Below are 22,461 nucleotides of genomic sequence, written 5' to 3'. Positions count from 1 at the left end.
AATGCAGACTTACTCTGTGCAATTTCATTTTCATGGTGAGGAAATTGTAAATCTATGCCGCCACCATGAATATCAAAATCTTTGCCAAGGTAAGCATATGACATTGCTGAGCATTCTATATGCCATCCAGGCCTGCCCTCTCCCCATGGGCTATCCCAATAACTTGAAAGTTTGTAGTCAATATCACTTGCAGGCTTCCACAGCACAAAATCTCCCGGGTGCTTTTTATTTTCATTAACTTCAACTCTGCTACCTGGAACCAATTCATCAGTTTTTTTTCCTGATAAAGCACCATATTCATGGTAAGATTCTATATTAAAATACACGTGTTTGTCAGATTCATAAGCGTGGCCTGATTGCAGCAAATGTTCAATTAATTTTATAATATAATCTACGTTTTCCGTTGCTTTTGGTTCGTATGTTGGTTTTTTACAATTTATGCTTTCCATATCATCATGAAAAGCTTTAATGTAATATGTGGTTATACTTTCTATGTTGCTATTTTTCTCACTTGCTGCATTAATTATCTTATCATCAATGTCGGTTATGTTACGCACATAGGTAACTTTGCCATAACAAAACTTAAGTAGCTGAAATAACACATCATACACAACAACAGACCGTGCATTGCCTATATGTGCTGTGTCATATACTGTTGGTCCGCAAACATACATTTTCACATGATCTTTATCGATAGGTGTAAAAAGCTCCTTTTTTTTTGTTAAGGTGTTGTAAAGCCTAACCATATACGAAGCTTTTGAGAAAAGAAAATGCCCCAATGATAAGTTGTGGCCCTTTGACTACTACAACAAGAGTAAGCAATAGCCCACACAATGATATTAAAACTCCCAATATGGATAGAAACCCATCTTTACTCATAATGCCAAGCGAAATAAGAGTCGTACCAATTGCAGGAATGAAGTTAGTAAGAGGCAATGGAAGAGCTATCGATAATGCAGAAAGCAACATTACAAAAGCTAAAATCTTTTCACCGGGCCCATAGAAAATAAAAGACATTCTTGGTTTCATGAACTTTTCTATTTTTTTTAATGCTGGAGAAGTTTTCTCTACCACAAAAGCTAGTGTTGAACGCTGAAAAGACCTTCTTTCCAACCAATGCGGCATCCAAGGAGAATCAAATCCAAATAGAAGCTGCAGTGAGAATAAGATTAAAGGTATAGAAAGAATAGTTGTATAACCAGGTGGAACCGGTATAGGCACCGATAGCGGCAAGGAGAAGATGATTATTAAAATACCAAAACCGCGCTCATGCAAAGCTGCTTTAATGTCAAACAAAGTTACTTTATCGCTATCATTGTTATTGGTATCTGCAACCTCTTTTAGAATATCAGAAGCTAATTTTTTATTTTCGGTCAGTTTCTTACTTTTTTGCACAAGTTACTCTTTAATACAACTATTCTTTCTAACTAACATAATTATTGCCATATTTCAATATGCATTATTCATTTTGCGCTAGTAATTCGTTCTTTTGTTAAAGTGTTGCAAAGCTTTTAAGAAGAGAAAGTGCTCCAGTTATAAGTTGTGGTCCTTTGACTATTACAACAAGAGTAAGCAACAACGCACACAATGACACTAAAACTCCCAATATGGATAGAAACCCGTCTTTACTCATAATGCTAAGTGAAATAAGAGTTGTGCCAATTGCAGGAAGGAAGTGAGTAAAAGGTAATGGAAGAGCTATTATTATTGCACAAAGCAACATCATAAAAGCCAGAATCTTCTCACCAGGCCCATAGAAAATGAAAGACAGTCTTGGCTTCATGAATTTTTCTATTTTTTCTAATACAGGGGAAGTTTTCTCTACCACAAAAGCTAGTGTTGAACGCTGAAAAGACCTTCTTTCCAACCAATGCGGCATCCAAGGAGAATCAAATCCAAATAGAAGCTGCAGTGAGAATAAGATTAAAGGTATAGAAAGAATAGTTGTATAACCAGGTGGAACCGGTATAGGCACCGATAGCGGCAAGGAGAAGATGATTATTAAAATACCAAAACCGCGCTCATGCAAAGCTGCTTTAATGTCAAACAAAGTTACTTTATCGCTATCATTGTTATTGGTATCTGCAGGGAGTGTTAAATAAACTGTGTCAAACCGAAAAACAAAGTAATAATTGATATAAAAAAATGGAGGTTTGACATGAGTCAAAAAATAGCAAATAGAACTAACGGATTGGTAGATTACAAAGAACTAGAATCAAATATTTTATCATCTATCAGAGAAGGTAAACCGCTAACAGGAAGGGGTGGAGCATTAACACCATTGATAAAAAGGCTGTTGGAGGCAAGCTTGGAAGGTGAAATAGAAAATCACTTATCAAATGAAGATGAAGAAATGCGAAGACTTTGCGCACAAGTGCAGGGTCGTTTGAGCTTTTAACGCCAAGAGATAGAGAAGGAAGTTTTGAACCGCAAATAGTCAGAAAAAGACAAACAAGCCTACATCCAGAGCTTGAAGCAAAGGTATTAAGTACATTTGCCAGTGGTATGGGCTATAGAGATATAGCGTCACATGTCGAGGAAATTTATGATCACAAAATATCGGCAGCAGAGATATCCAGCATTACTGATAAACTGCTACCAGTAATCAATGAATGGCGCAACCGTCCGCTGCAAGCGATTTATCCAATAGTTTTTATGGATGGAATGTTCTTTAAAGTGAAAGAAGATGGACGTTGTGTAAGTAAATGTATGTACAATATATTAGGTATAGACCAGAATGGCAGAAAAGAAGTTTTGGGCTTTTATTTAGCTGAAAGCGAAGGAGTTAACTTCTGGTTAGGGGTGCTAAATGATCTCAAAGAAAGAGGGGTAGAAGATGTTCTAATTGCATGTGTTGATGGTCTAAAAAGCTTTCCTACAGCAATAAACAGCGTATTTCCTAACGCAGAGGTACAGCTATGTATCGTGCATCAAATAAGGAATTCACTAAAATATGTATCGAGCAAAGATGTAAAAGTTTTCATGAATGATTTGAAAAAAAATATATCGTGCTACAAGTAGAGAAATTGCTGAGAATTACTTACTTGAGCTGGAAGAAAAATGGGGAGAAAAGTATCCATTGGTTGTAAAATCGTGGCAGAACAATTGGGAAAATTTGTCTGGTTATTTCAAGTATTCTGGCCCTGTTAGAAGCCTAATTTATACTACCAACCCAATTGAGGGGTTGCATAGACAGATCAGAAAATTCACTAAAACTAAGGGTTCATTTACCAGCACAAATGCCTTGTATAAACAGGTATATTGTGCTATAAAGAAAGCAGAGGAAAAATGGACTATGCCTGTACATGACTGGGTGTTAACCATCTCTCAGCTTGATATTTTCTTTCCTGGTAGATTGAAAATTGAGTTGAATTAAAAATGCGGTTTGACACAGTTTATTTAACACTCCCTATCTGCAACCTCTTTTAGAATATCAGAAGCTAATTTTTTATTTTCGGTCAGTTTCTTACTTTTTTGCACAATTATCTTTTAATAAAATATTCCTCCTAAGCTAACATAGTTGTTGCTGTATTTCAATATTTGTTATTTATTTCATACCAACACTTCATCTCTTTCATTCTTTAACCTGACTAAGTTTTTAAACAGATGACATGCACTAAGGTGCATGTCACGAAGTATGAGGACGCTAACGATCTGGTTCGTTAGACGATAATTTTTCTGAGTCCTTAAGCTCCTGTTTAAGGTTTTTGATGCCTTTTCCTAAATCACCCATAACTTGCGGTAATCTGCCTGCACCAAACAGAACTAAAATTATTATTAAGACTAGAAACAATTGCCATGGTCCTAAACTCATTTTCACCTCCATTTAAAATATTGACCTTTAAATATTAAAACTTGACTGAAGTCAAGTAACACATAGATTATATCACCTTTATTTAATTATAAATCAAGGTTTTTTAATTATTTTATAACAATCCCAAACTAGATTATTTTCTTGCAGCGAATAAGTGGAAACTTTTCGCTTAACTGTAGAGTAGAAGAGAGCTCACTAAAAAACTTTGCTAGCGTATCGTCTTTAGGCTTATGGTATATATCGCTAGAAACTCCTGATTGAATAATTTTACCATTTTTCATTACGTAGATAAAATCTGCAACTTTCAATGCTTCTTGCGGGTCATGAGTTACCATTAGCACAGGGATATTTTTACTTCTAAAAAGGGACAATATATGTTGTCTTATTTGGCACTTGAGCAGTATATCTAAATTAGAAAATGGTTCATCTAACAACACAACATCAGGGTTTTGTGCCATCACTCTTGCTATTGCAACTAATTGTTGCTGTCCTCCAGATAAGGCGTTAGGGTACATATTTTCATATTTTTCTATATTGAGTAACTTCAAGATTTCCAATGCAATTAGGTGCTTTTCTCTCTTGGAAGAGCTGCGGATAGCAAAGGTTATATTTTCTACTACTGTTTTATGAGGAAATAATGCAGAATGCTGAAAAATCAATCCGATATTTCTATGCTCTATAGCGACTGATGCCTTATTGCTTGCAACTAACCTATCATTTATAAAAATAGTTCCAGATTTTGGATTTTCTATCCCCGCAATTAATTTCAAAATTGTTGACTTGCCACAGCCAGAATGCCCCAATAAACATGCAACATTTCCTTTCTTTACTTTAATGTTTATATTGCTTAAAGCAAAGTCGTTTTGATTGTTATAGAAATAACCAATGTTGTTAACTAGCATTAATCTTACTTAAACCATGTTATTAAATATAATAGCATTATACTCAAGAAGTACAGAAATGTTTTTTGTCGTCATAAATTGGTTATGCAAGAAATCTAGAAAAGAGAAGGATTTTTTGCTATAACTTTACATAAATAGTAGGAAACACGGGACTATAGCTCAGCAGGATAGAGCGTTGGACTCCTAATCCGAAGGTCGTGCGTTCGAATCGCACTAGTCCCACCACATTGCTTCACAAATTTTATGGAGATTTTTTTTCACAAATACGCACACCTTTTTTTGCGGTTTTAAGATATAAATTCCCTAATAATAAAACGGGTTTTGTGTCATTCCAGTACTTCTCTCTTATAATTCACGTATTTAAGAATGACTTCTGCTAAACCTTTACTAATTCCAGGTACGTTTTGAATTTCAGCCAGAGAAGCTTTGCTTATATTTTTCACTGAACCAAAATAAGACATCAACGCTTTTTTTCTTTTGTTGCCAATGCCGGGTATTTTGCTTAATTGTGAAACTATAAACTGTTTATCGCGTTTTTTTCTATGTGAAGTTATCGCAAAACGGTGGGCTTCATTACGCAGCGATTGTAAGTAAAGCATGACTTTGCTGTCATTTGCCAGACTGAATTCTCCCCTGCCCAGCATATAAAATCTTTCATTTCCTGCGTTACGATCAGGACCTTTCGCCATACAAGCAAAAGGAACGTTTATATTCAATACTTCCAGTACATTCTGTACTATGGAAACATGTCCTGGTCCACCATCAATCAGTAAAAAATCAGGTATTATGCCTTTTATATTGCCGGAGAAACGTCTGGTTAGCACTTCCCTCATCATTTTATAATCATCGCCTGAAAATTTTTCCTTTATAGTAAATTTTCTGTACTCACTCTTTAAAAAACCCTCCTGCCCTGCAACAACCATTACACCAATTTGTTGATTTCCAAATATATGGCTATTGTCATAAACCTCAATACGCTTTGGAATATTTGGTAACAAGAAGATTTTGCTAAGCTCCTCAAGCTTTTCTAGGTTATTTCTATAATCGATAAGCTTCTGCTCTAAGCTATGCTGAGAGTTATCATAAACAAATTTCAATAAATCACGCTCTTTTTTATTCTTTGCATGCAGAACTTTTACTGGCTTTTGAGCAACCTTATATAGTGCTTGTTCTATAATTTCCTTATCCACAATAGAATCTGGAACGTAAATTTGTATTGGAGGTATGTTAGCTGAATTATAAAAATTGACCAAAAAGGTGGATAAAATTTCATCATTTGAGTGATCACCACAGTTCTCGGCAAAGTAAGGAGTGCTGCCGTAGTTGTCTTTATTTCTGAACGATAACACACTAATACATGCTAGATCCTCTTCACGTACAATACTGAAGAAATCTGCATCTTTTTCAAAAGAAAAATCCGTGTGCTGTATTTGAATTTGCTCAAGAAACTTTACCCGATCTCTATATATAGCAGCAAGCTCATAGTTTTCTTCACTGCTGCACTTTCTCATTGTGAAAAGTAACTGTTCTTTCACTTCCTTATTTCTTCCAAGCAATGTATTTCGTGCCTGTTTTACTGATTGGCAGTAGTCGTCTTTTGTGATTTTGTTTATGCATGGTGCTGAGCAGCGCTTAATTTGATATTCAATACATGGTCTTTTTGTTGAGGAAAAGTATTGATCTGAACATACTCTTAGGAGAAAAGCTTTTTGCAATGACAATATAGTTTGCTTAACAGCAGCGGCAGATGTAAAGGGACCATAATAATGAAACTCATTCTTCTTAAATTTGCCTCTATATTTTGCTATTCTTGGATAATCGTGCTTGGAAATTGTTATATAAGGATAAAATTTTCCATCCTTGAGCACAATATTATAAAGTGGTTTCAATGATTTTATTAACTGTGCTTCAAGAAACAGTGCTTCGATTTCATTCTCAGTGATGAATATTTCAACCTTAATAACCTGTAAGAGCATAACTCTAATTCGTTCAGAAAGGTTTTCGAATTGAAGGTAGTCGGATAACCTCGACTTCAAGTTTTTTGCTTTTCCAACATATAAAACTTTATTCTTATCTCCAACCATCTTATACACGCCACAGGACTGTGGAGATGATTTGATTTGTTCTTTATATTGCCTGAGCATTTATCCATTGCTCAACCTGTATGAGGTTAAAATCTGCTACTAAATGAAAGATGGAAACTACATTTTCAAGCAAAGATAATCTGTTTCTTCTCAGCTTATCAGAATCACAGTTAATCTTTATACTGTCCATAAACTGATTGATAAACGGAGCAAAACCAGCAAGTTCATCAAGTGCTACATTAAAGTGGTTATTTTTTATCGCTTGTTTTATGTTTTTACAAGCAGTTATAGCACAATTTGATAGCGCAATTTCTTCACTTTCAATCAAAAACCTCTTACCGTAAGATGCACTATAAGTAGTGCCATCACTTTTCCTTGCTTTGCTCATCATGTTACTGACTCTTTTGTAAGTGCTTAGAATTTGTTCACCTTCTGGAGTACTAAGATAACGATCCAATATAACAGTTTGCTTTTCTGCTGTCAGCAGATCATTAATATCGATTTTATATAGTATTGAATCTACAACATCTTGCCTTATATCTCTATTTTTTAAAATAACCTTGAATCTTTCTAAGCAGAATCTAAATACTAGTTCTAAAATTTGTTTTCTATTTGGCTTATCAACTGACGCTGTATTTTTATTAAATAGAAGCCTTGAATATAAAGATACTGACTTGTCTATCATTAGCCTAATTGGAACATGCAAATTATTTTCAAGTATTGTCCTAATTATACCAATTGTCATTCTCCGCAAACCAAATTGATCATACGAACCAGAGATTTTCTCACCTGCTGCAATTAAACCAACTAAGCTATCCACTTTGTCTGCAATTGACACAGCAATTGCAGAAGGAGATTTAGGACACTCCTGCTCTGGCCCGATTGGCTTATAATGCTCAGTTATAGCTTCCACTATTTCTCTATCTTCTTGAAAATAAGAAGCATAATATCCACCCATTACTCCTTGTAATTCTGGAAACTCTCTTACTATCGATGTTGCCAAATCAGCTTTTGCCAAATATGCAGCACGTTCAACTTTTATCAGCGAAGCATGTGGAATAAATATAGCTATATACTTTGACAGAGCCGTAATACGCTTCACCTTTTCCCCCACGCTGCCAAGTGAAGCATGAAATAATATTGAACCTAATCTTTTGACATAATAATCTAGATTTTCCTTTTTATCTTGAGATATTAAAAATTGGGCATCAGCAAGACGTGCTTCTAATATTCTTTCGTGTCCTTTAACAACTTCACCATTGTTGACGTTGACAACAGTGACAAAGTGTGAAATTCTCTTTCCATTACTTAAAGCAAGGTATTTTTGTTGTGTATTAACTATACTAAGTATTACTTCCTTCGGTAATCCAAATGACTTTTCTTGATTCACTTCACCAAACAGTACGATTGGCCACTCTATAAGCCCTGTCAATTCATTTAGTAAATAATCATTTTTCTCAAGTTGTAAATTCTGCTCTTTTGTGAATTTATTAATCTGATCTAGTATAAATTGCTTTCTTTTGTCCATTTGGAGAATTACACTGTTTTTTTCTAGCAATTCAAAATAGTCTTTAGGTGTTTTAACAGTAAGCGCCGTACCACTTGAGAGAAATCGATGGCCATATGTTGTGTTAGATGCTGTAATCCCTGCAAAAGATACAGGTATTATTTCATCATTTAAAATGCATAAAATGTTTTTAATTGGCCTAACCCACCTTTCTTTTCCTTTGCCCCATCTCATACTTTTTGGCCAAGAGAAATTTTTTAATATTTCTCCTAGTTGATTTTTGAGGAATTCTCTGATGTTAAATGAGCAGCTTTCTCTTTTAATGAAGTAAAAATCCTCATTATTTACTTTTCGAACGAGCAAATCTTCTTCATTTTTCTGATATTTTCTTAAAAAACCTTCGATAGCACTTTTTGGTGCGTTAATGTTTGGTCCCTTAACTTCGTTATTGGAATCCTTTAGCTCCAAAGCATTTATGTTGTCAACAAATAGGGTAATGCGACGTGCCGTTACAAAAACCTCCATTGATGTAAATTTTACATTATTTTTGTTAAAAACATTGGCAATACAACTCTTAACTTGAGTTGCAGCTACATTCTGCATTCTCGGTGGTATTTCTTCTGAAAGGCACTCAAATAATAACTGCAATGACATACGCTATTTACTCATGTACAATTCACAACATTTTTTTGTCAGCTCTCTAACTCTACCAATATAAGCTGTACGTTCATTTACACCAAGCACACCTCTTGCATCAAGCAGATTAAGTAGGTGACTAGTTTTAATACATTGGTCATAAGCTGCCATTGGTAGCTCCTTTTCAATAAGGAACTTACACAATTTTTCCGTATCTTCAAATTGCTGCTGTACCACTTTAGTATCATAATAATCTAACGCTAGATAAGAAAATTCATATTCTCTTTGTTTAAAAATATCTCCGTAAGTTACACCGTTATCGTTCCAAGTTATATCGTAAACATTATCTACACCTTGTATGCACATTGCTAAACGTTCCAACCCATATGCCACCTCACCAGGAATCATCTTGCAGTCAATCCCTCCAACTTGCTGTATATAAGTAAGCTGTGTTACTTCCATTCCATTGCATGTAACTTCCCATCCAAGTCCTGATGCACCAACACTTGGATTTTCCCAATCATCTTCAACAAACTTAATATCATATTTTTCTGTAGATATGCCAAGAACTTTTAAGCTATCTAAATAGACGTCTTGTAAATTATTACCAGATGGCTTTATTATAACTTGATATTGGTGATGTTGATATAAGCGATTAGGGTTATCACCATAGCGCCCATCTGCTGGCCTAATTACTGGTTGTAGATATGCAATTTTTGTCGGTTTTGTATCAATTGCAGACATAATTGTTGCAGGGTGTAATGTGCCAGCACCAACTTCAGATGTGTATGGGTGAAGTATAACGCACCCTTCACCAGCCCAAAAATCTTGCAACTCTTTTATTATACTTTGTAAGTTCACACAAATTGTACACTTTTTATACTAAATATATAAATAAATAAGTACTATTCAATACCTATTTTTTTAACAGTATCATGTAAATAATCACCCAAAACTGCTGAACTTTCCCTCACATACTGAATTATGCTTTTATTTAGGACAATTGCATCATGCATAGTTAAATCGCAGAATATAAATGCTGTTAAATACAGTAAAATCACCGCATAAAATGTGTGAAAAATTCCCTCAAATGTAATTGACATTGCATTATTATAGCTGAGCTGTATTGAACTTATTGGCCATGGTTTTATCACTTCTACGACATTAAAAAATACGTAAGGTATCATAAGAAAAAAGAAAAAGTGCATAAAATCATTAAACCAAAATGGGCATTGAAACATCTGCTTACATATATTCCCATAGAGTTTACTTACAGCATAATAAATTGACATTATTGCTGGCATTGAAAGTGCTACAGTCAGTACTTGCCCTGACGCTATTTGTATTACTATTTCTTCACCACTGTTTGCTGAAGGGTCTTGAGCATGAAAAATAAATATTCCAATTAATTGCATTACTAACATAACTATTGCCAATTTTGTAAAAACAGCAGCTACAACTATTCCTGAGTCTGGCATTTTATATAGTAAGTATTCGCCTCCATATGTAAGAATTAATATAACATCGACAATAAATAATATTAAAAAAGAAGACCAATAGTTCTGCCAACTTGGTAAATATCCTATTCCTAAAAGAGAGCTTACTGTTTTGGCAGGAAAAACCTTACCTAGCATCTTTCCCAAAAATTTAAAAAAAATCCCCATGTTCTAAGTAACACTTGGTTTATATTATTTATAATACTGTATTGTAACGGACTTATCAATAACTTAAAACATGTATTGGAAAATTTTAAGTAATATGCAGCAACAGTAGAAGAACATGCGCCAAAAATTTAATAATTTTATAGGGCTTATGCACTTAAATTTTTTGCAACATCAAGGGCAGCGTAAGTGAATATTGCACTTGCACCCGCACGTTTGAAACCAATCAAAGATTCATAAATCACCTTGTCATAATCTAGCCAGCCATTATTTGCAGCAGCTTTTATCATTGCGTACTCACCGCTTACTTGGTAAGCAAAAATCGGAAAATTAAACTTATCACTTGCTGTTTTGATAATATCCAAATATGGCATACCAGGTTTAACCATAATAAAATCTGCACCTTCATTTATATCCATTTCAATCTCGCACATTGCTTCGCGCGCATTTTTATAATCCATTTGATAACCACTTTTGTCTATAGAATGTGATAGCCCACATGAACCAACGACTTGCCTGAATGGAGCATAGAAGCTAGAGCAGTATTTCACTGCATAAGATAATATTAATACGTCTTGAAAGTTGTTATCATCTAATGATTTTCTGATTCTTCCTATTCTACCATCCATCATATCAGAAGGAGCAACTATATCACATCCTGCCTTCGCTAAAGCAAGTGCTTGCTTACACAGCACTGATATAGTTTCATCGTTTTCTACATCCATCTGATTATCTTTTAAAATGCCGTCATGGCCGTGAATAGTGTATGGATCCAATGCAACGTCTGCAATAATACCAATTTCAGGTACCTTTAATTTTACAGCACAAATTGCTCTGCAGATTAAGTTGTCAGAATTATATGCTTCCTCAGCGTTTTCAGATTTTAGTTTACTATCAACTACAGGAAAAATTGCAACAGCATTAATTCCTAAATCTTTAGCTTTCTTAACTATAGACACTAATCCATCTATTGAATAACACTTTACACCTGGTAAGCCAGAAATTGGTTCAGTTGTTTCTTCTCTGTCATGAACAAATAGAGGAAAAACTAAATCATTTATTGATAAACTATTTTCACTTGTTAAATTGCGAACCCATTTGCTCGAGCGCCTGCGTCTTAATCTTGTATTTGGGAAATTAAACATTGGATCCAGGCAAATTCCCAGTAAAGAGCAACACCCCTGAAATGAGTATCACCCAAAACACTGATATTGGTAAAAATACTTTCCAACCAAGGCGCATTAGCTGATCATATCGATAACGAGGTATTGTTGCTCTAATCCAAATAAATATGAATAAAAGTATAATTATCTTCAAAACGAACCAAATTAAACCTGGAATTTTATAAAGCAAACCAAGTTCTAACGGAGGATACCATCCCCCCAGAAAGAATATTGTCATCATAGCACTTGCTAAAATCATATTTGCATATTCTCCAAGAAAAAAGAGGGCAAAAGGCATGGATGAATATTCAACGTTATATCCAGAGACAAGCTCTGCTTCAGCTTCTGGTAAATCAAATGGGTGACGATTAGTTTCTGCAAGCAAAGAAATAAAAAATATTATTCCTATAGGCATTAGTAGTAAATCAACCCAAAATGGCATATTGTGTTTCGCTACCACCATCTCTCCAAGATTTAATGTTCCAGTGGTAATAACGACTGTAGCAACTATTAAGCCTATTGGAACTTCATACGAAATCATCTGAGCAGCCGACCGTATAGCGCCAAGAAATGCATAATTAGAATTGCTTGACCAGCCTGCAATAATCACGCCGTATACTCCCAGCGACGATATAGCTAGCACATAAAGCACTCCAACATTAATATTTGCTATAACCTTAGGAATAACTACTTGCTGGCCATTTTCTACAATTACTTCAGCACCAAACGGTATAACTGCCCAGGCAATTAATGCCAAGATAAAGGTAAGCATTGGAGCCATAATGAACAGTATGGTGCTCGCTCTAAATGGTATTATCGGCTCCTTAATCAGGAGCTTAATAGCATCTGCAAATGGCTGCAATAGCCCAAAAGGTCCAACTATACTTGGGCCGTGCCTCAGTTGAATTGCAGCAAGGACCTTACGCTCAAAGTATGTCAAATATGCAACTGAAAGTAGTAGCGGTACTAAAATAAATAAAATATTAACTAGCGTGTTCATAAAAAGCTTTAGTACAATCTGCCATTATTTTTGAAGCGCGACTTATTGAATCCGTCATATAAAAACTACACTCCTTTAAAGTAAAAGGTGTATTACTTAAATTTATTTTACCATTGCTGATTGGTACCCATGTGTTTTTTACCACTTGATCAGCATTTCTAAACTGTGGACCGATAGTATCTAATTTTTTTCTTACGTCAAATAAACTATCATATGGTAAGGAAAGATCCAAATATTGCGAGAGATTTTTAATAATTAACCAATCCTCCTTTGCTTCACCTGGAGGAAATACAGCTAAATTTGTTCTTTGCACTCGACCTTCAGTGTTTACATAAGTTGCATATTTTTCTGTATATGCAGCACCAGGCAAGATAACATCTGCCACATGTGCACCCTTATCACCGTGATGACCTTGATAAATTACAAATGTATTTTCTAATTTTGATGTATCAATTTCATCTGCACCAAGAAGATAAACCACTTCTATTTCACCACTTTCTGCATGTTCCAATATTTGATTAATATCCCTTTCGCCTTTTTTAGGAACAAACCCAGTATCTAGCCCACCAACTCTTGCTGCAGCTTTATGCAGCATATTAAAGCCATTCCAGTCATCTCTGACCATGTTAAATTTTTCTGCAATTTTGCCAGCTAGAACTAGAACTGATTCAGAATCGTCTCTTACTAATGCATCTTGACCGATAATCAGCATAGGGCTCTGAGCAGCACTCAGCAGCTCACAGAACTTATGATTTCCATTTGCTATTTCACTCAAAATATCAGGATTATCGCCCAATTTCTCAACATAATACAAATATTCAATGTTAGGACCAACACTTGCAACAGGAAAGTTGCCCTGTAAATATCTCTTTCTCAATCTTACGTTAATGATCGGTGCTTCTATCCTTGGATTTGTATTTATAAGCAGACATAAATCTGCATTTTCTATACCTTCAATAGTGGTATTGAACACATACGATCCACGATTACTTGGTATAAGCTTTGCACCATCTTGCCTACAGTCTATATTCCCCGAGCCGAGCTTCTGCATCACTTCTTTGAGTAGAAGCATAGACTCACAATCTGCTAAATCACCTGCAATTGCAGCTATTTTATTTGATTTTGTATTCTTTAATTTCTTTGCAGCAACAGTTAATGCTTCATTCCAATCAACTGGGGCTAATTTACCATCTTTTTTTATATAAGGTCGATCAAGACGCTGAACTTTTAGTCCATCATAGGCAAAGCGGGTTTTATCTGATATCCATTCTTCATTTACCTCTTCGCTCAGCCTTGGTAATATCCTCATAACCTCCGGGCCACGATAATCAACTCTAATTGCGCTACCCACAGCATCTAGCACATCTATAGTCTCACAATGTGATAGCTCCCATGGACGCGCTGTAAAGGAGTAAGGCTTAGAAGTTAAAGCCCCTACCGGGCAGAGATCTATGATATTTCCAGATAATTCAGAACTAATATGCCTTTTTATGTAAGTGCTAATCTCTACATTTTCTCCCCTTCCGATTCCTCCAAGTTCATTTGTACCTGCAACATCAGACAAAAATCTAACACACCGAGTGCAATGAATGCATCGATTCATCGCAGTCTCAATCAGTGGTCCGAAGTGTTTTTTTGGCACAGCCCTCTTATGCTCATCAAGTCTGCTGGTTCCTTTCCCATAAGCCATCGTGATATCTTGCAAATCGCATTCACCACCTTGATCGCAAATTGGGCAATCAAGCGGGTGGTTAATTAGCAAAAACTCAAGCACACCTTCACGTGCTTTTTTAACCTTAGGGGTATCAGTGTGAATAACCATCCCTTCTGCAACTGGCATTGCACAAGAGGCTACTGGTTTTGGAGGTCCACCTTCCACTTCAACCAAACACATTCTGCAGTTACCAGCAATTGCTAAACGCTCATGATAACAAAAACGTGGAATTTCAACGCCCACAACTTCACAAGCTTGAATTATAGTGAGCCCATGCTCTACTTCACATTCCTTAGAATTAATAGTAACTTTAACCACAACTATTATACAGCTTCCCACTTTATAGGGTTGCCGCTTATCTCATCTTCAACCAGATTGCCGTTGTCATATTGAGCAGACATATAATTCATGCGCGAATCACGATCTATATATCTAACAGGTTTTACCGGTTTATCTTTATACACTTTTTGCTCAGCTTTCTTACGCTGAGTAGGGTTATTTTTACTAGCTGTCTTTGCTTTCCCACCTGCTGCCATATAAACTCCTAAAAACTTTTCATTCTATTTTAACACTTAAGTATACAGCGTCAATATTTAATAACTTTAAAATTTCAATAGATCTCTTATTATAATCATTTTACAATCATTGTTTAAATAAAAAGTTACCCCTTGATGCCATTCCAGCGCATGACGCAGTTATCTAAGTGGAGAAAGTCACCTCTCCCCACTCGACTTCAAAACCGGACTAGTGACTTTCACCACATCCGGCTTCTCTCTAACTTGGTGTTTGTCATACATACTTCTCCATGTAATTAACATTTCAAAGCTTGGTAAATTTGTTTTTATAGCTTAAATACAGCATTCTCTATATTACTAGAGAAGTCGTATTCATTCATACCTAACACTTAATGTTGGCTCATAACATATTAACCACTACTCACAACTTTACCTTCCAAATTACAGTGTCCACGTCAGCATATCCTAAACATTACTTTAGGCCTTGGCTTCTTAGACAATCCCTCATTATAGGTGCATACGGGTGGCTCCCTGCTTAAAGAATAAGAGCATCTATAATGTTACTCCGTTCCATGAAATTGTTTCATGTTAGACTTAGGTTCCAACTTTTTGCCGGGAGATGGGAAACATCTTAATCAGACCAGTCAAGTTCTAATTATCCACTTTCTCCGTACCTTTTGGTCTATGCGTTAACCAACCTTATTTCGCATATCGTTCGTTACGACAATTCAGGCATTGGTTCCTCTCGTAACCATATCTAACTCTGTTTGCAGGGATTCACTATAAGGTTTAGTGTTACCTGCTTTTATCTCATGCTTGCATCCTAGAGGTTGCCACTCTCTAAAATGTGAGACATACATTACCCACGATGTCTAGGGAAGATGGAATTTTACCATCACAAAATCACGACTTTCGGGTCGCACTAGCTGTACGAACATTGCAATTTGCAGGCAATTTGCGTGGCAGATTCAAGTAGCTGACACTGGTTTCCATCCAAGACAGCAGTAGCCCTTTTGGTGTTATTTCAGTGCTTGACACTGAAATCCAGGATTTTGATTGGATACTGAGTTGGTAAGCATAAAAGTGTAGCTAACGCGAGCTCTACGTCATACCGCGATTTATTCGCGGTATCTCAAAGCATAGATCCCGCTAACAAGTAGCGGGATGACGGTTGTCGTTTAGCCATAAATATTAAGAAATTTACCAAACGAAAAAAGGCAAAAGAAACCCTAGGGTAGCTAGTTATTCACTATCCATTTTTTAAGTTGGCGTTTTTTAATGTTTTAAATAGCGTATTTCAGCTTGTGTAGCTAGAAATTTGATAAAGACATAAGGTGCACATAGTACAAAAAATTAAACATGAGACACCAGATACGTTGAGTTTTTTTATCATTTAATCTGTACAGAGAAGATAAATAAATAGCTTCAGTTTCATGATAGGGGGGCTGGCGGAGTTTGTCAAGCAAGTTTTTTCGTTTCTGCGGGCTACTTTCCGACACCAGTGGTGTTAAGTATTCGTACAGTTATTGGTGTTATCAAGATACTCCCTAATCTTCTTTAAATCCTCCCAGGCTAAACGTTTTTGCATTGGCTGACGCAGTAGGTAAGCTGGGTGAAATATAGCAGATGTGGTGATTGAATTGGACAAATATTGGTTAGTGTACGTATGAAATCTACCACGCAAATTCGATATAGTTTTTGTGCTGTCAAGAAGGCTATAACACGCAATTCCACCAACTAAAACCAAAATCTGTGGTGAAACTAGTGCAATATGCTTCTCAACAAATGGTCTGCACATATCAAGCTCTAAGTCAGTTGGCTTTCTATTGCCAGGTGGGCGCCAAAATACGGTATTGCTTATATAAACTTTGGTGCGATCAAGATTGATTGCATTTAACATTTTATCGAGCAACATTCCACTTGCACCACAAAATGGTATGCCTTGAAGGTCTTCATTTGCCCCTGGAGCTTCACCAACGAGCATAATTTTTGCATTTGGATTACCATCGGAAAAGACAGTATTAGTTGCAGTTTTTTTTATCTCACAACCTTCAAATGACTTCACTGCACTTCTTAATTCATCCACACTACCACATTTACTTGCGAGTTTTCTTGCTTCAATTATCCAGTCACTTGGAAACATGTCTTTTCCATCTTTAGTGTCATTCCAGCACATATCTGCATCTTTCTTCTTGGTCCCAGTTTGGATAACAGAGGGTTGTACACTCTCTTTGCTCTCCAATTTTTTTTCCTCTTCACCCTCCATTAGTGTGCAATCAACGCCCACTTCATGGTAAAATTTTAATAATTCTAGGTCTTTATTGCTCATAATGCTTTTTAACCTTTTGTGCTTTTTTCATGGCCATATCATACTTTAATTTAGATAAATGTCTAATATATAATATGCCGTTTAAGTGATCTAATTCATGCTGAATACACCTTGCAAGCCAACCACTAGCTTTTAGCGTCTGTTCTTCGTTATTCAAGTCTCTGTATTTCACAGTTAAATACTTTGGACGCTTAATTTCATAACTTTGCTCTGGAATTGAAAGGCACCCTTCCTTGAGAGTCACTTGTTCATCAGATAATTCCGTGATTTCTGGATTAATCATGCAAAATTTGCCAATTGATTCATATCCTGCTGGCTCATTTTCAATTGTTTCTAGCTGAACATCCACAACAAAAATTCTCTTTAACACTCCAACTTGCACTGCAGCAAGGCCAAGACCTTCTGCATCGTACACAGTTTCGAACATGTCGTTTACTAATTCTTTAATTTTATCGTTTATATCTGTTACTTCACTGGCATGTGTGATTAGTCTTTCATCAGGAACAATTACAATTGGTAATATGGACATAAAAATTATAATTCTATGTTTTGCTTTTCCTTTTGTCCAGAATTTAGTGTATATTAAAATGTTGCTATATCTATAATAGAAATATAAATTATTAAAGAAAGCTACAATTTAAATGAAATTGCGTAATAAGGTTAACTAATGTACTCTGCAGTAATAGCAAAACCAAAGAGAAATGTTTTTGCTGTTTTAGACATAGGTACAACAAAAATTATCTGTCTAATCGTTAAGATAAATGGCAACTTCAGCTATAAAGTAACAGGAACGGGTTATAAGATTGCAGAAGGTGTAAACGGTGGATCAATAACTAATGTAAAACACGCAAATTACTCCATCTCATCAACTATAGGTTTAGCTGAGCAAGTGTCAGAGGAAACTATAGATCAGATATATGTGAATATTGCTGGATGTGGCATCTCATCTTTTAATGTACATAATGAAATTATTGCAGCTAATCATGAAATTTCTGACCGGGATATAAAACGTGTAGTTTTTCAGACGTTTGAGAAATATATTGAAGAAAATGTTATCATTCACAATATACCACTGAAATATCACTTAGATGACATGACTGACATAAAAGAAGTTGGTGGATTGTACGGAAAAAGACTATCTGCTGATGTTAATGTTGTCACTGCTTCGCGTCCAGCGCTTACCAATATTGAAAACTGTATTACCAATAATGGTGGATTAAATATGGCAGGTTGTATTGCTTCTGCATATTCTGCAGGTCTTGCCTGTCTGAGTGAAGATGAAAAAGAGCTCGGGACTGCTATTGTTGATATAGGCGGTGGGTGCACTGCAATTGGAATTTTCAAAAGAGGGAAACTTGTGTATGCAAGCAGCGTTCCAATTGGTGGCGTTTATATCACTCGAGATATTGCTTACGGGCTATGCACAAGCATAGAACGTGCAGAGTATATAAAAATACTGTATGGTAGCACTATCGTAACTTCAATAGATGAGAATGAGTACATTACAATGCAAAACAACGAAAATGATGAACCTACTCAAGTATTCAAATCTGAGCTTATTAACATCATAAGACCAAGAGTTAAAGAAATACTTGAAATGGTAAGAGAGCAATTTCAAGAGCAGAAAGATCCAATTAATAAAGTAGTGATCACAGGTGGAACTAGTCAACTCACAAGCATGAAGGAAATTGCAGGCTATATATTCAATAAGCAAGTTCGAATTGGGTGCCCTGAGTCTTGTAGCGGTCTTGATGGCGAATATGATAAAAATCCTGTATTTTCTGCTGCTATAGGCTCTATAAAGCTAATAGTTGACACTTTTTATAAAAATAATTCTGGTATTTTAGGTCAGGATGGTAAAATGAGTAAATTGTATAATTGGGTTAAATCAAAAGTTACAGTCTAGATTTCTGTTTTACCACCTTTCATACAAATGACTTGACACTAGGATCCATAGGGCTTATTTTCATAATACGTAAAGTTATTACATTTATGTACTTGCAAGTAAGCGTACCAATTACAATAAGACATGGAAAATATGAACATAACTATACACTCACAAGAAGATTTTGAATTTATGCGCAAGGCTGGCAGGCTTGCTGCTGAAACTCTTGATTTCATTGCACCGTACGTAAAGGTAGGGGTGACAACTAATGAATTAAATGATCTATGCCATGACTTTATAATTAATGCAGGTGCAATTCCAGCACCACTAAACTATAGGGGGTATCCAAAATCGATTTGCACTTCAAAAAATGCAGTTGTGTGCCATGGTGTTCCCGATAATAAACCACTTAAAGATGGAGATATTTTAAATATTGATGTCACGGTGATTTTAAATGGCTGGCATGGTGATACAAGTCGCATGTTTTGGGTTGGCAAGCCATCAATAAAAGCAAAACGCTTGTGTGACGCTACTTATCATGCATTGATGGAAGCAATCAAACAAGTTAAGCCCGGCAATAAGTTAAATGAAATAGGGCTTGCTATAGAGAAATATATTAGAGATTTTGGATATTCTATCGTACGCAGCTACTGCGGACATGGTATAGGAAAAGTCTTTCATGCTCCACCAAATGTAGTGCATTTCTATGATCAAGATGAAAATCTCGTCTTGAAGGAAGGTATGTTCTTTACAATAGAGCCAATGATTAATGCTGGAAAACATGAGACTCTGCTCAGTAAACTCGATGATTGGACAGTGACAACACGCGATCTTTCACTTTCTGCTCAATTTGAACATACGCTCGGAGTAACAAAAGATGGTGCTGAAATATTCACATTATCACCTAAAAATTGGCACTTCCCGCCTTATAATTAGATTTTTTTAAATTCTGCTATACTGCAACTATACTTGGTTTACTTTGGGTGATCTTGAAGAAAGCTAACCCTTAACTTGTGATATAGCAACTAGCCCAATTAATGCACAGAAAATCATGTAAAAACTAGCTGAAGTCTCTTGTCCTGTAACTTTGATAATTGTTGTGCATATAAATGGTGCAAGACCACCAAAAAATCCAGCAGCTATATTTCTTGACAAACCAAATCCGCTATACCGAACCTTTGTTGGAAATAATTCACACATAAATGCACTGACAGGGCCAAGCGATGCAGCTATTGGAATTATAAAAAGAATATGTGCCAGCAAGTAATTGCCACTACATAACATTGAAAAAACTGGATAACTCACTATTACAAAAGCTATAAATGCAAATTTCATAACTTTTTCTCTTCCTATCTTATCAGAAAGTATAGCAAATAATATTGTCAACCCTCCGAGCGCAATTTGATTCAGTATTTCCACTATGTGATTAAAATGAGTATTTACTGTTAATATTTTATTCGTAAGCACATTGAAAAATACCAGATATATGTAAAGAGATGAGTTTTCAACTATATCAACCCCAACTGATATCAGAAAAGGTTTTTTATAGCTATTTAATAACTCTTTTAATGGCAATTTAGATGGATTTTTCTGTCTTTTATACTCTGGGCTTTCATCAAGTATATATCTCATATATATGCTAATTAATCCCATTGCTAAACTGAAAATGAAAGGTAATCTCCACCCCCAGATTCAAAATCAGATACTTTTTTGCATATGAGTACCGCTATCAAGCTTAATACTGAACCAAAAATTGCGCTTAATACTTCAATGCTGCCAAAAAATCCTTTTTTGTTTTTAGGAGCATGTTCTATTAAAAATGGTGCATTTCCTGCTTCTCCTCCAAGAGATATACCCTGCAATAATCTTAAACACACTACCAGCATTGACGCTAGTATTCCAATGCTTTGATAACCTGGAACAAAAGCAATTAATACGGTTGATAAAGTCATTAATATAATCGAGAGCAATAAGGCAACTCTTCTGCCATGTTTATCACCAATGTGACCAAATATAGCAGCACCGACTGGTCTCATTAAGAAACCCACTGCAAACACTCCAAAAGCCTTCAATACGCTGGTTAGTTGATCATCCGATGGAAAAAACACACCACCTATTATGTTTATTAAGTGGCCAAAAAGCATGTGGTCATACCACAATAAAGTGTTACAAATCAAACTTGAAAATATTACTTTTGTTATTTGCTGCATAATTTCCCTATAGCCTGTTTGATCTTATATATAAAAAAAAATGTGAACGTTATGTGAATATTATATTAACAATATTAAACCTTAATTTTAATATTATTGCTCATATATTCCGATAAGATACCATATTTTGGCAAGAAAATCTATGTACATAAATAAAATTGATGTGAAGAGTAGAGTAGAGTAGGATATCTACACCAACTGTACTTAAATTTTTTGATATGACACACACTCCAGTTTTGTTAAAAGAGATGCTATCACTACTATCACCGCAGGATGGTGGCATATACGTGGACGCCACATTTGGAGCTGGAGGGTATAGCAAAGCAATACTGGAGTCAGCTGATTGCAAAGTATATGCAATTGATAGAGATGAAACGGTAACTAAGTTTTATGATGATTTAAGCGTTAGATATCCCGATAGAATAAAACTATTCATTGAGAAGTTTAGTAATATTAAAAATTTATTAGATAGCAACAATATTGAAGGTATCGATGGAATAGTTTTTGACATCGGAGTTTCATCTATGCAGCTTGATAACGGAGATAGAGGGTTCTCATTTTTACATGATGGTCCACTCGATATGAGTATGGATAACTCTTCTTATATAAACGCTTCAACGTTTGTTAACGCTTTACGCGAAGAAGAAATTGCAAATACTATATATAACTATGGAGGAGAGCATCATTCTCGCAAAATTGCAAGAGCAATAGTAAGTGCACGGAAGAAAAAAACTATCAAAGCTACATTTGAGCTTGCGGATATTGTACGTTCCGTGGTATTTCGTGGAAAAAGCAAAATTGATCCTGCAACCAGAACATTTCAGGCAATCAGAATATGGGTAAACGATGAGCTGGGAGAACTTGAAAAGGGCATTAAAGCTGCATCTGAGATTTTGAGTGAGAATGGCAAATTAATTGTCGTCACCTTTCATTCCTTAGAAGATCGTATAGTCAAAACTTTTTTTAAAGATTTATGTGCTGCTGATTGCAAGACATTCTCTCTTCTAAATAAAAAAGTGATCAAAGCAAGTATAGAAGAAG

At 35.5% G+C, this 22,461-nt stretch overlaps 1 protein-coding gene and 1 non-coding gene across 2 annotated transcripts; one reads left to right on the top strand and one right to left on the bottom strand.

Moving 5' to 3' along the window:
* The first annotated feature begins 4,864 nt into the window (after nt 1-4,864).
* On the top strand, nt 4,865-4,938 carry TRNAR-CCU (transfer RNA arginine (anticodon CCU)). Its single transcript has one exon. It is a non-coding gene; the product is annotated as a tRNA-Arg (tRNA).
* Nucleotides 4,939-12,775: 7,837 nt separating this feature from the next.
* Nucleotides 12,776-17,262, bottom strand: LOC136412508 (NADH-quinone oxidoreductase subunit G-like). Its single transcript, XM_066395579.1, has 4 exons — nt 17,097-17,262; nt 14,853-15,025; nt 12,910-14,772; nt 12,776-12,832 (listed from the first exon to the last, which is right to left on the bottom strand). Exons 1-4 carry the CDS (start codon nt 17,260-17,262, stop codon nt 12,776-12,778), a joined length of 2,259 nt encoding a protein of 752 aa, XP_066251676.1.
* Nucleotides 17,263-22,461: the final 5,199 nt, after the last annotated feature.

Source organism: Euwallacea similis, chromosome 12 (assembly GCF_039881205.1).
Source record: "Euwallacea similis isolate ESF13 chromosome 12, ESF131.1, whole genome shotgun sequence".
In the NCBI taxonomy this organism is placed as follows: Eukaryota; Metazoa; Arthropoda; class Insecta; order Coleoptera; family Curculionidae; genus Euwallacea; species Euwallacea similis.
This window is presented reverse-complemented; position numbering and strand designations above follow the sequence as displayed.

Bases quoted from the DNA above. Each gene is read 5' to 3' on its own strand.
- LOC136412508 (XM_066395579.1), bottom strand. From the start codon at position 17,262: ATGGAGGGTGAAGAGGAAAAAAAATTGGAGAGCAAAGAGAGTGTACAA. The intron at 15,026-17,096 runs GTAAATGTGGTA...AAAAGTTTTTAG, and splicing joins TGAAGCAAGAAAACTCGCAA to GAGTTTATATGGCAGCAGGT. The intron at 12,833-12,909 runs GTAAAAAACACA...AAAGGAGTGTAG, and splicing joins TTAGAAATGCTGATCAAGTG to TTTTTATATGACGGATTCAA.